Source organism: Pipra filicauda, unplaced genomic scaffold (assembly GCF_003945595.2).
Source record: "Pipra filicauda isolate LSUMZ 115617 unplaced genomic scaffold, ASM394559v2 scaffold102_size2360937_pilon, whole genome shotgun sequence".
NCBI classification, from domain to species: domain Eukaryota; kingdom Metazoa; phylum Chordata; class Aves; order Passeriformes; family Pipridae; genus Pipra; species Pipra filicauda.
In genome coordinates, this window is record NW_024103463.1 from 513,182 (window position 1) to 526,881 (window position 13,700).

Sequence of the window (13,700 nt, forward strand, 5' to 3'; positions counted from 1 at the left end):
TTCTAATTTTTATGAGAATTAACTTCATGTTTTAAAGATAATTTGTGTAAGATCTTTGCAATATTAAATTTCTTACCAAAAATTTGCATTAAAATACCACATATAGCTCAACTTCCAGACCACAAAAATGAATTACAGATTATCAGGTATGTGAAAACTTCAAGCAAAAATGTGGTTAAAGCTGTTGTCAAGTAACTTCAGATACTTCAGTTTAGGAATTTGCTTAGCAGATCTTACCTGGTGAGAATAGGGACCATGTCTTGCCCACTGCCATGTTCTTTCTCCCATTGCTCAAGCAAAGTAGTGAGCTCAGCCTTGGAGTCCACATGACCAGTTCCTGAAGTCATGGCTTAGCCTAAGGCAGAGGGAACAACCAGAAAAAGAAGAAAGGGCATAAAAATGAGCAAGAAATCACACCATGTCACTATATTCATTGAAATAACCTAAAACAAAGATTACAAGTCATTTGAAAGAGGCAAATACTCAGCAACAAGGAGAGAGAAGATCAAGTGACAGCACTCTGCTTTCAAAGCTGAAAGTTTCTTTTTGGTCCTGTGCCTGAAGACTAAAGAACACATGCACACTGCACACAAGTCTTGACTGGTGCAGGACAGCCCTGACCAGGACAGAGGAATGCACACCTCACCCAAGGGGTGTTCACTGCTGAGCCTCCTAAAAATTCCACTGCTCCTCCACTCCAGGAGCAGACCTGAGTCGGTCCTTCCTGGTGATTTACTCCAGAACCAACAAAGCCAGGGCAGCAGGACTGTGATCAGTGTCGTTGTTGCAGTTTAACACCCTCCAGACAGCAGTGGAAGTGCCAACAAACATATCAGGTACACGGTGCCAGGGAGCAGCTGCGGGCAGTGGGAGCAGCTCCAGGACAGCGGTGGTTGGGAAAGAGCAGGGCACCACCTGACCACTTGTTCAAGGTTTCCAAGAACAGCCAGTGGATCCAGTAGGAAGGAAGGATGATCACAGGAGGGAGCACTGGAGCAATTACTTCAGGTTTATCAGCCTTTACTTTTGTGACAGCAGCTGACAGAAGATTTATCTTCTCATCCTCAAAAGAGAATCCCTCTACAGAATTGAATGACTTGTTAAGGTACCATTTAATGAAGAGAACTATCACTGTAGATTCAGTTTAAGCTTCTAAATTTCCAAGTGTCAGCTTTTATCAATCTGACAAATCAACTAGAACAAAAATCTGTCTCAAAACACTGCTGTGCCCTTAGTTTCCAACCTGACAGACTGTGATTGCTGTGAAGAGTCGTAACTTCTGGAGGAAGAAATACCCAGTCCTGATTTATAAATTGACCTTGTACTGAAGGTAGGGCTGAGAAATCAAAGCAAAAGAGCTTCCTTCACATCCAAAACTGCACAGATTCCCAGCATTGCATTAGCCATAACATGGCCAATATCCATCTGCCATGAGATTAAACATTCATTTGTCATAATTGACACAGAAAAAGAACTTTCCAAAACAATATTAAATACGGATGTGTTTAAGACAGTGACATACACTTCAATTCCTGAAATACAGATTCAGGGATCAGTCAAATGACAGACTATAAAGGCAGCCATAGGCCAACACAGATTACGTAAGCATTTACAGCCCAAGTTCTCTCTGGAAAACACCACCATGCTTAACTGAGTGCTGGACACCTCCTCACTCAGGGAATGGATGAACAATCCTACAGTTCTGCTTCTTGTCTCATAGGTGCTTCTGAATTTAATGTACTGTGACTGTTAGTTAAATGGGAGACAAGAAGTGAAGATCACCTGGCTGATGATGAAACTGGGACAAACTGCACAAAAATCATCACCCCAAGACTATGGAAAGATAAACCTGTGACTTCAAGAACAGCATCTTGATAAGTACTATTTTTTGTTAGCATGTGCTCACTTCATAACTACCTAAGCATAAAGAAAGATGATGTTTTCTAAATCACAAATAATTATGATTTTATCTGGGGCGTTCATTATTCATTCATCTCAGAACTACACCAGGAAATGCGATGCAAATGCACAAACTGCTTAGGAAGAAACACTGCCTCGATGCAGGCAACAAACATAATGAGATTGTACACACACACCCCAAAACACCTTTGAAAAGGAAAACTATTCTGAGCTCATAAAGCTCCATTTCCTTTTTCATTAAATGAATACCACTTGCCAGCAGCACTTCAGAGCTTTTAAACATCACAGATAAACATCCAGACAAATCCACTCTGGGCCCCAGAACACAAGTGCTGTAACTGAATCTGCATTCAACCATTTCCGACACCTCCACCTTCATCCTGTACCCAGGGGATACAGAAAGAAGGGCCCTGTGAGCCCAGAGCTGGTACAGGGCATGTTCGGGCTCTCCTGCAATCTCAAAAACACTTTACTTCCTCTAACAACCCTTAACTGTTGCTGCTAGGAAATGAGAAAGGTCCAGCAATACCTGCAAGAGGTCAACAAAGTTCCAGTCAGGAAGACCACAGGAAGTGCTCACACTGCCCTCTGGGACAGTCTGTGCCCAACCATAACCAGGAAAAAACGGAAACATCCCAACAGTCCCTAAAACCTGGAGTATTGCCCCAGTAGAGCACATTATCAGCCTAAATACCTGGTTTTGACACCCAGCTATTTTCCTGAAATAAAATTCAAACGCACAAATGCCACCCTTTCTATCAGGACACAGCAATGACAGTGAATGTCTCACCAAGGCATCTCGTCTATTCCGCAGGCTTATCCCTCCCAATTTATTCAGACAAATACTACTATTCTAGATGGCACCACAGAAACTCCTACTGTACTCACTTTTTTCAAGAATTCCACGTTGAATCAAAGTGAAAAACTCTGCAGAGAGGACCAGAACACAGACAGTATGAACTAACCCGTAACCGCCAGCAACACGCCCGGCCTGCTGGAGAGGAGGCCTGAAAGAGCAGCCCTGATTTTCACTATTTCCCTTGGACAAGCTGCTGAACAAATTCCATCTTAAACTGCTCTCCAGGAACCAGAACAGAGCAGATTTAAATTCAGGGGGGTAGCGGTAAATTTTTTTTTAATAAGTTTTGAAAATCATGGCCTATTACAGATTTCAGTCAGGACATCCAATAACCTAAAGAATGGATTTTTTTCCCCAAGCACCACTGTTGTCAAAATACACTTTGAATCAATAAACTGATATTAACGAAATGCAAAGCACATACTCAAAGGAATTGACTTTGAAAGACAAATATTTGCAGCCTTAACTGTCGCTGTGGACCACTGAAAACCCATATGTGTCTGTTCCAGCACACCCAGCAAAGCGTTTACGAGTGTTTTACTCTTCTGAAGTCAGAGGTAAAAACCTGACAGAAAAAGGGAAACCCAAAGAAATATTCGGATTCCTCGATGTACTCACATGTTTTTGAAACCTCGGACACTTTAGTGCTTGAGTCACCTCAGTGAGACACCTCTGAACAGCGAAGAAATCAAGTCCAGTGACCTCTAACCACAAATCCTGACTCAGTGCACGGAACAGTTTGAGCAGCTCAGCTCCACCCCCCTGTCCATCGACACACTGGAGTGTCACCAACTGCAACACCACCACAGGTCACTCCCTTACTGCTGCTGTGTCCAGGGAAAGGATTAGGAGGTTCTGAACACACTGACTCCACACAGACACACATCTTAAACCATCAAAACTCTTGGGTGAAAATAAATCTACTTGTAAACTCTGAAAGCCATCAATTTGGTTATTTGGGGAACGAGCACGAAATCCCTGTCTTAGCAATTTAAATGGAAAATGAGGGAGCCACAGAACAAACCCAAAAATTGTACCTCAGGGAAAAAAAAACCCAAACAAAAAAAATCCCAGTTTTAATTAACTTTGCAGAAAGATTCCACATTGAAATTAATGTGGGCATTAATTAATGTGCACTTTAAATTAATGGACAAAAACTACATGAGAGCTTGTACATGCACATGTACAGAGGCAACTCAAATTCTAATAACTACACTTTGACCCAGCTTAAATCAGGCTGTTTGTTCCTAAACATGACTCTAAGTAGGGCTGAGAAGGAGACTAATATAATAATGTAACAACACTAATGAGTAAGCTGAGCAGTACATCTATAGGTTCTTCCACATTTATGTTTTAACACAAAGAATTCCTCACTTTAAGAGGAAATAAAATGCTCCCTCTCATCACAAATATTCTTTAAACAGATGAGATACCTGACAGCAATTTGCCTGAACCTGTTGAGTCTGAAATAACCACGTGGAAGTTAAAGCTGAAGCACCACGAACTGTCAACACCGGAGTTCACTTGTGGAAAAAAATATGCCACAAAGAAATAAAATCCTCACAAGCTACAGAGCACAAAACCATGGTTTGTGGTAATACCCTGTCCTCATTTGTCTAACTTCCCTTTTTAACAGAGCTCCAAGTTGGCTGTTACTACTGATCACATTCCTAATGTTGCTTTAAGTACCTGTTTAAAAATTCATCGTTTTTTAAAATTAGGATATTTTAAGGCCAGGGAAAACCACAAGGTTATTCGGTTTCCTGGAATTTCTGCTTTTACAAAACAAACTTGGAACTGCGTGCTGACCTGGCAGGACAAGCCCAAAAAACAGGAACCAACTTCTGCTGTCCACAAAATAAGGTAAAAAAAAAAACACAAAAAACCCACAGAAAAAATCCCAAACAAACAAAACAAAAAACCTGCGCTCAGTTTCAACATCGATTCCCCTCCGCGCGGCCGGACGGGGAACCACGCGGGCCGCCCCTCCCGTGGGCGGGGGCGGGCGGTGACAGCTCCCGTGGGGTCTCGCACCGCCCGGCCCGGCGGGACGCACCGGCCACCCCGGCGTGTAAAGGTCGGCGGAGGCCGCGGCGGGGGCGGAGACCCGCCGGCCGAGCGGGCCCGGCGCAGGAGGCAGAGCGGGCGGAGGGGGCGGGCCAGGCCCGGGGCCCCGGGGCGGGCGGGGCGGAGCAGGCCCGGCCCCGCCGGACGGGCCGGGGGGGACAGAGCGGGACAGGCCGGGCCCGCCGGGCCCCCCCCGCCCCGAGGGCGCCCCCTGCCGGGGGGGCGGACCCGCCGCCCGCCCCGCGCCCCCTCAGCGCCTGAGGCGATCCCCCCCCTCCCCGCCGTCGATGCCGCCCCTGCCCGGCGGGGAGGCCGCGGCCGCCAACGGGCCTGGCCGTGCTCGGCTCAGCTCCGGCGGCGCCTCCCGGCCCGCCCGACCCCGTTACCTGCGCGCTGCCCGCGGTGCCGCCGCCGCCGCCGCCGCCCCGGCCCCTGCTCCGGCCCCGCGCTCCCCGCGGCGGCCGCGATCGCTGTGCCGGGCGCACACTTTGCGCGTCACCGCGCTGCGTCACCGCGCGCGAGGAGGGGGCGGGGCGGGGCGGGCCGCGCGCTCGGCCGGCCTGACGGGAAACGGAGTTCGCGCGGGGCGCATGCGCTTGAGGGTGGTGGCGGCCCGGGCGGCGCTGGGAGATGTAGTTCGCGGCGGGCGCCGCCATTGTTTCTCCCCCGCAGCCCAGGGGGCGGCTGTAGACGGACGGGTCGGTGTTCTCTTGGCGTTCTCCTGGGTGTGGGCTCTGCGCCTTCCAGGCTGGCACCGAGCAGCCGCCGAGCAGCAGGTGCTGCTCGCGATACCCGGCTGTCCGCCCCGATAGCGGCGCTGGGCGCGGGGCCATCCACCCTCCGGCCCCGCGGGGCGCGGCGGGCCCGCTGCCGGCCGCGGCTGTGCTGCCTTCCCCTCCTCAGGGCTGAACGTTGTGTTCTTTTGTGCATTTGTTCAGTGAACAACGCGGTGGTGTTAATCTGTTTAAGGTCACCTCCAGGTAGACAGCGGGGTGTTTCAGTGAGAGGGCGCCTTGAAGGACAGCTCAGGTGCTCACTTAACTCCAACACAGGAACATCGTCCTGTTTCTTGCCAGTTAAACGAGGGCCCGTTTTGGCAGCTGTAGCCAAGCCCCACAGCGGTGCCGAACACCGCCGCCGCTGCTCTGGGCTGTGCCATCATCAGGCAGAGGAGGCTGCACTGGAGCTTTTCTCAGGCTCCCCTGGGTCTCTCAGGAAAACTCCTCTTCCCACATTCCCACCCTTCCTCCGGCTGCTCCGGAGAGCTCATCCGCTCCCCATTCCTTCCCTCTGACACCCCAGGAGGAGCTGAGCACATGCATGAGATGAGTAAGTGTCTGTGTTTAGAAAACCCCTCTGGCATTGCACAGCCCCATCCCTGTTTGCCTTCCACATGCAAAATCTTCCATTCCTCTGGGATTGTTTCTGTGTCTGACAGTTCTGCAGTGGGAATATCCCGACTCTTGTGTGCTTTTACAGTGGTAATAAACTGTTTTTCTGCACTGTCCCCTCTCCCTGGAATATTAAGTTACCCATGGAAAAGATCCATGCGCTCTCAGCAAGATTATCATTTCTGAGGGGGAGGAAGACCTGGAGTACACTCCTCACCCATGCCCTCATGGAGGATCAAAGGTATCAGCCCTGCCTACAGCTTTATTATCCAGGGAAGAGCATCACATCCACAGCTGCATCTTTTTCTCCCTTTGGAAGGCACAGGGCAGCCTCGAGGCAGCCACGGAGCTGTTCAGGAGGAGACTGCGGGGGTCAACACTCCCACTCCTCATCGCCAACTTCAGAGGGCTGAGGGCAAAGTTAAGTTTTCCAGTTCCTGCCACATCTGTGATGCACTGGAGAAGGGTTTCTTCTCTGAGAAAGTGCAGTTCACCTGAGCAGGGGAGGAGGCTTGGAGCTTGCTGCTCATTGCCAGAGCCTGGCAGGTTGCTGACACAGAGCACAGGTTGCAGCTCTGCCACAGCCTCCTCTGAAAGCTGCCTGAAGTGCTCAGGCCTCCAGCTCCTGCATTTTCAGGGCTCGGGAGATATTTCGGAAGGATTCAGTCTAACACCCTTGTTCCCTACAGGGCAAGGTTGAGAGTTCTACTGGCTCACTTGGCAGGAACAAGACAGTGTGAGCTCTCCTTTAATTTGGCTTCTCTTTAAAAGCAATGAAATCCCAGCTTGTGCTGCAGTACTCTGGTAATTACCCAGGTACTGCCAGAAGCTCTTCTCTTAAAAGAACAAATAAGAGTAAAAAATTAGTAAATAAGGGGAAATAGGGTCCTCCCTCTCAAGGAAAAGCTTCATTAGCACCATTCCCTGCTGAGATGCTTCCTGCCCCCCAGTGTCCACATTAATCCACTTGCTCACACTGCAACTGTATAAACACCTTCCCCAGGCAGTGTTTGGACAGGTACAAATTCCTCTACCACACTTACAACATTTGACTGTCAGTCTTGATTAACTCCAGCATAGCAAGTGCAGCAGTGAGAATCCTGCAGCACTGGAGGTAGTGAGTAAGGGCCCCCCCTCACAGCAACGCTTTGCTTTAATAGTGCAACTGAAGAGCAAAAACCAACAAAACAAATACAAAATATGGCTGTGGATTGCAGAGCAATAAAAACCAGAGGCCAGCACCTCTTGCCCTGGGAGGTGGGAGGGAGGCCTGTGGTGTGCAAGGAGGGGAAAGTTGTCTCTGCATGTTCACTCACATGGGCTCTCCAGCCAGAAGAACAACATATTCCATAGGATGGTCAAGTTCTAGTGACTTAAGGCTGAATCAAAGCTTGAGCTTCCTTGAACAAAGAACCACTTCTCCCCACTGTGGTCATATCCCAGATCACCTTGCAGTACTGTGGTTTACAAGAAGAGGATAAACCCACTTCACCGAGCTCTGATAAGCTTCTAGACTTAAGTACAATTAGTTGTGGGATCAGAGGAGGAACAGCACAGGAAGACACAAGTTCTATTTACAGGAGGTGTCTTGAGTATAGCTGGGAGTGGAAGCATGTAGCTGGGATGCTTCATCTCTCACAGCTGCTGACAGAGAGCCCCAGTCCCAGTTTCCAGGCAGCAGCTTCGCCTTCCTGCCTGCACAGATAACTGTTCTGAAAATGAGAAAAAGTTTGTGATCAGGAAGCTCACAACATTCAGAGACTCCTCACCATGGCTGCCCTACGAGGAGAGGAGGGATCCTTTAGGCTTTCAGGAGAGTTAATTGTACACCTTGACCTCCAACACAGATCTACGCTGATAGTTTATTGACTTCCTACACTTCACATTTTATTAATTGCCCCATCTGCTTGTAGGAGTCAATTTGCTTGTCAACATGTTTCTCCTTGCAATTAAGTTTCTGCTGAAGGGCAGCTGTGACAGTGGTTACTGATTGAACAGTACCAAGCTCTGCAGCATAATTTTGCTGCATGACTCATAGCAGGTGAGGAGTGAGTCCAGTAACAGAGCTCAGTCCCTTCCCAGCACTCGTGTGCACCACACTGCTGCTGCAGCTACACGCAGCACCCAGCTGGATTTCCCGGCAGCATCCAGGGAATGGTGCAATGCCAGGACCTGAACCTTTGGGAGGGTCTGAACCTGCCCTGCTCAGGTGCTTGTAAACTAAAGGGTGTTTCTTTGCACCGCCCGTGCCCCGGGGGACTGTAGAACCAGGCGGGAGGTCAGATGTCTGGGGAGCTGCGCCTGAACACAGGACGTGTCCCAGGAGAGCAGAGGAGGTCAGCCTGCCTGTGCACCAGTTCAGCTGTGCTGCACTTCTCTGTGGAGCGCATTCCTCCTTTGCACCCTGCCAGTCTCCTACATTCCTCTGGGAATCTGGGGAGTGAGCAGCAGGCACAAATTCCTGCTGGAAATGCCTCGGCTCCAGCCTTAGTACTGTTGATTGCTCTTCCAGCCTCTATCTGCCCAAATAGCTGAGAAGTGGTTTTATGAGGTGTGAAGCAGTACCGTGGCAGATAATATTTGCAATGTTATCCCTCATACCTAAGGGACTTTAAACACTGTCTAGACTCCCCCACGGCATTTGTTTGCCATGTATATAATGCTAAATTTTCCCATGCTGTGCAAAAATATCGCCTAATGGATTAGATTGTGGCCACGGGTGACCTGCGAGCTGGCAGTCAGCACATCACAAACGGTCTGCTCCCATTGCTTGCCCACATCAGAGAGAAGGCAGATACTTCAGTAGAAAGATGGGAGAAAAGAGAGAGAGTGGGAACAAGCGAGGGAAAGCAGTGCAGTGGGATCCTCTCTGCCTGGACATACTGAGCGACTGAAGGGCTGCAGCCATTGCCACAGGTTACCTGTGATCCAGGGGCCACAATGTGTGCACTCAGTGGCCACAGTAAATGATGTGCGACAAGGGAATAGTCCAATCACTAGGTGGCACACCGGCATCATCACACCGGACCAGCTTCCTCTTGGGAGGAGAGGAAAAAGCTCAAAATAGCCCAAAGCAAAAATTAATAAGCAGTCATTGGGGATGAGGTGCTTAGAAAGAGCCATCTGTGTGCTCACAGACACAGAGCAAAACCACCCAACCACTGGGGAGAGACATCAAATGTGAAAGTGCAATAAAAATGTGTTCATTCAATCGAATTCTGCCTGTGCTCCTTTGCTATTTCTGAGTGACAGTGGGAAAGGCGGGGAGGCCCCCTCATGAATGGAGCACAAAGAGGAAATAAATGCACAGAGGGCAGCAGAGGTGGACGGGTATCCAGGGAAAGTAGTTGCCACCTCTTCTGGGAGTTATGCCTGCTCCTGTGTGTGCAGAGAGCTTTTGGGGTTTCCTTCCATCAGAAAAGGCCGGGCAAAGCTCAAAGAGAAGTTTTCCTCAGAGATAAAAAGACAGAGTGAGGGACAGTGGCAGGAAGCTGATGACACTTACTGCAAAAGGAGTTCAAGGCTGGTTATTTGTGGGGCCTCTGGTGGTCTAGTGGTTAGAGTGTCTGACTCTCACCTCTGCAACCCGGGTTCGATTCCCGGCCCCCTGGGCAGGTGGAGCTCGTCAGCCTTGGTAGGCAATCCACCTAAGAGAAGGTCACTCTAAACAAACCTACATCCTGGGGACCTCACTGCCACTGTCCAAGCTTTGCCCGGCCCCGGCAGATGAACCTCAGGACTAAAGGGTGGGCTCAGTTCAGCGCACGCTGTGTCTCACCTAAAAAATCCACTGCGCAGGCTGGAAGGGTTAATGACCTTTCCCAAAAATCTTCGCTTGCGAAGACTGGCCATTATATTTATTTGTGGGGAGAGGGAAGAGTGATAAAAGAGTGATAGCAACGCTTCTAGGACAGGTTTTTCTCTGGGCTGGAGCTAACACAGCAACACAAGCTAAAACCAGCTAAGGTACTTGTGAGGACGGGCTGGAGAGAGACCTGCATTTTGGCAGTGGCCGAGATACCACTGTGTATTGTTCTGCTACTGTAGATCTGTAGGAGCAATTCACTCTTGAAAGCATCAAGGACTGTACCATGGCCAACTCCACTAAACTCTTCTGGACGCCCACAGGGGCTGCAGGACTTGCCATCAGGCAGACTGCTCCCCAGACTCTCCAAGGGTTTGCATGGATTCAGCAGTGCAGGCTCACCAGCCAGCTCCCCCTGAGCAACGGTTTGGCTGAGCGTTTAGCCCAGACTAAAGAGAGAAGCCAGATCTCTATCTGGGAACATAGAAATGCAGAAGAATGTAGTTCATCAGCTCAGATACTAATGAGAACATGAGCAGGGAAACAGCTTTTTTTCCAAACAGGCTGTTGCCAAAACCCTGCGTTCAGACGCTCAGTGCGATGCCAAGAGCACATAATTCTGCCTAACTGAGCATCTGAGTGACAGCACATCTGCGTTTGCAGGCTGAAAGTCAACAAAAAAGTTAAATAATATGAAGTGATCAGTGTTGCATGAAGTAGAGGTTCATACACTGACATACACCTCTGGCTTTCCAGCAGCATGGCACCCAAATCCTGCTGCAGCACTACTGGTACTGCACAGTCTTGCTCAGAGCTTTATGCTCAGCTTCTCACACACACTTAGCAGCTTCAAGCAGGTTTTCATACCTCTCCTCCCTCCCAAATCACTGAAAAGTGGGATAACTGATGTGTTCTGTGGTACCCAGGTAATACATGGGCTATGTATTACCCAGGGGGATGCAGCCATGGTCCAGCAATTGGGAAAGAGCCTTTGGGACAGTGGAAGGGCACAGATAAAGCATGCACGGAGAATATACCAGAGAAAACATGAGAAAAGTAGGGGACAGTAAGCACACAGAAAGTGGCATCATGGCAACGAAACATGGTTTCCTGACTAACCTCATTTCTCTAACTGGGAGTGAGTTAAAAGTTCATTTCAGGCACTACACAAAATCCCTTGCTAGTTTTTGTGGTTTAACAAGGGTTTTCCTTTTTATCATGCTTCTGTTCATGAAAGCAGCCACTAAACAACCAGTACAAACAAAACCTACTTTTCCATAAGAGGCCTTAAGTGCAGGTTATATATCTGTTCTGTTCATGACTTCTCCCTACAGGAGTTAAATGGGTCAAGTGTCTGTATGTGATGATTGTGAGGCATGGGGAAACAACAAGCAAATTGGTGAAGGTGGGCCATAATGATGGCAGACACGTGTGCAAGCATGTTAATTTTGTATTCATGAGTTTTATCACTGAGGGATTCCATCAATGGTCTTAGTAATAACTGTGTAGTGTTTATCATATTTAGCTGCTCCAGTATTTGGCAATCCTAATCTTTAGTTTGACCATGGTGGTGGTTACAGCTCTGGACACTCCCAGCAGCCACATGTCCATGGCCCCACTGCAGTTGCTGCCCAAACACTGGGACCTGGAGTGCTGTAAAGTCTGATCACGGACCACTTGGCTCTCAGTTATATTCAGACACACCTAGGAAGAAGCTCTGAAGCTGCCCTAGCAGCATAAAACATTCAACAGCTTCAACATGGGAAAAAATCCCCAGCTGAAATGAGGTAATGTAAAGCTGAGGGAGTTTGTGATGGGATTTACCCAGGACTCTTGCCCTAAGTTTCCCTCTCCCATGAAACAGTTCAGGTCTTTCACCCAGAAGGAATGACTTCCTCTGGGAACACCTTTCTTTGTGCTGCCCTGACCCCAAACAGCCTCTGCAGCCCCAGAAACTCTCTGGGACAGGGATGTTTGAGGGAAGCTTCCTGAAACACTGAGCACCTCCAAGCCCATGTACCTTGGAACTCCAGTGGTCCTTGGGGCATGACATTAATGGCACAGATCCAGATCCCCATCATCATGGGTGCTGGTTCTGCTGCTGAACTCACAGTGCTATGTCAAGACAGCAGCACCAGCATGAGGGCTCTTCCCTTCCCTCTTCCACTTGTACCCTCACATAGGTGACAGTGTCTTCTGTTCTTTCCAGCTGCTTTATAGCTCTACTCAGTGGGGAAGGAATATAGCAGGAATGAAGCCTCATAAATTTCTTTGCACAAATAAATCAGAAGCACCTGGCGATAGGGCAGAAGGGGAAGGGAAAAAGCACTGGATTGTTAGGAATTAAATTGGGTGCCAACCCACAAAGGAGAAAAATTCCACTGTCTCCCAGGGCACAGAATACTGTGTTAGCAACTGCAGAGACATACTCATGGGCTTTGCTCTCCAGGGAGATTTGTTTGTGAACATTTAGTTGTACTTATAGGAGTGCAGGGTATTTTATAGAGCATCCTTTCAGGATGCAGATAAGTGCTAGAGCCTTATTCTTATTCTAAAACCAGCATTGATAAATGATAACCAGAAAAATATCTGAATGCTCTCTCTGCTTCTGGAGCTGGGGTGAGGAACAGCTCAGATGTGCAGTAATGGCTGCAAGTGACAATAAATGGGTGATGCCAAGCTCTGAATTACCATTCCAGCTGAATGCCCGGCATATTCTCTGTAACACATAAAGCCCTCGCTCGGTAATGGAAGAGGTTTCTGAGAAAGACACATTTTTACCACTTCTGGACACAAAGGAACAACAAACTATGAAATATCAATTTTAGTAGCAATCATTTACATAGAAGTGTATATAAGTCACAGACTGAGTACACTTGAATCACAACAATACTGCACATTGCACTTGCATGGCAAACCTCAAACGTGGAAAACAATATCCTCTAAAAGGTGGTGCTTTTAGGTCTGGTACTCCAGGTCTAATTGCCATTTCTTAGGTGTCTGTATCTACCTGCTACAAAACGATTGTTAAATTATGATAAAGAGCAACTAATTCTGAAACAGGGACACTCTGCAAGGATAATTTTGGTGTTACCCACTGAGAAGAATTAATTTTTTTTTTTTGAGAGTTTTTATCTTGAATAATTTTTCTTCAAGTCTTCCCCAGAGAAACAAGATCCTTTTGAGTTATTGGACACACCAAATCACCACTACAGCTGGATAGGACTGACAGACATTTTCCCTGTATTACCTTATTTCACAGTCTGTGTTAGATGTAACATTTGTATGCTTATCATAATACCATGTTACCTTTAATGCAGTGCCTGGGCAGCAGCCTTCGGTGTGGTCTGGGAGCAAAACAATGCTTTAGCCCAAAGAGATGTTAAAAAGATAGGAGGACACGATGAGAGATGTTTATGGCTTTTACAGGCTGTTTGGACAGCAGAACTCACAGGAGATTTTTAGCAATTATGGATACAAAGCTTTGAGCTAGGAAAGAAGAGAGAAGCATGTTTAGCCACTCTCGTAGCCTAGGATGCTATTTTCCATAAATCAGAATTTTGCACTGTGGCTGAGAGTACCAAGATTTATTTTCCTTTGTCTTTGCATCGTGGGAGTAAAATGCTGGTCTCCTTGAAATATGTGGGATATTAGTGAC

The 13,700-nt window shown here is 48.1% G+C and overlaps 1 protein-coding gene across 4 annotated transcripts in view; it reads right to left on the reverse strand.

Moving 5' to 3' along the window:
* The window catches only part of DCAF1 (DDB1 and CUL4 associated factor 1), a 50,862-nt gene extending 45,477 nt beyond the window's left edge, over positions 1-5,385 (reverse strand). The window contains exons 1-2 of one of the 4 annotated variants that reach the window (XM_027731039.2): positions 5,233-5,385; positions 238-355 (exon numbers count right to left, since the gene is read on the reverse strand). In XM_027731039.2, the coding sequence (XP_027586840.1) occupies positions 238-347 (110 nt within the window). In that variant the 5' untranslated portion in view covers positions 348-355; positions 5,233-5,385. Of the gene's footprint in view, positions 1-237; positions 356-3,397; positions 3,787-4,588; positions 4,630-4,701; positions 4,813-5,232 lie in introns of those variants that run through there. The other 3 variants (XM_039378040.1, XM_039378071.1, XM_039378014.1) reach the window with 3 other exon arrangements.
* Positions 5,386-13,700: the final 8,315 nt, after the last annotated feature.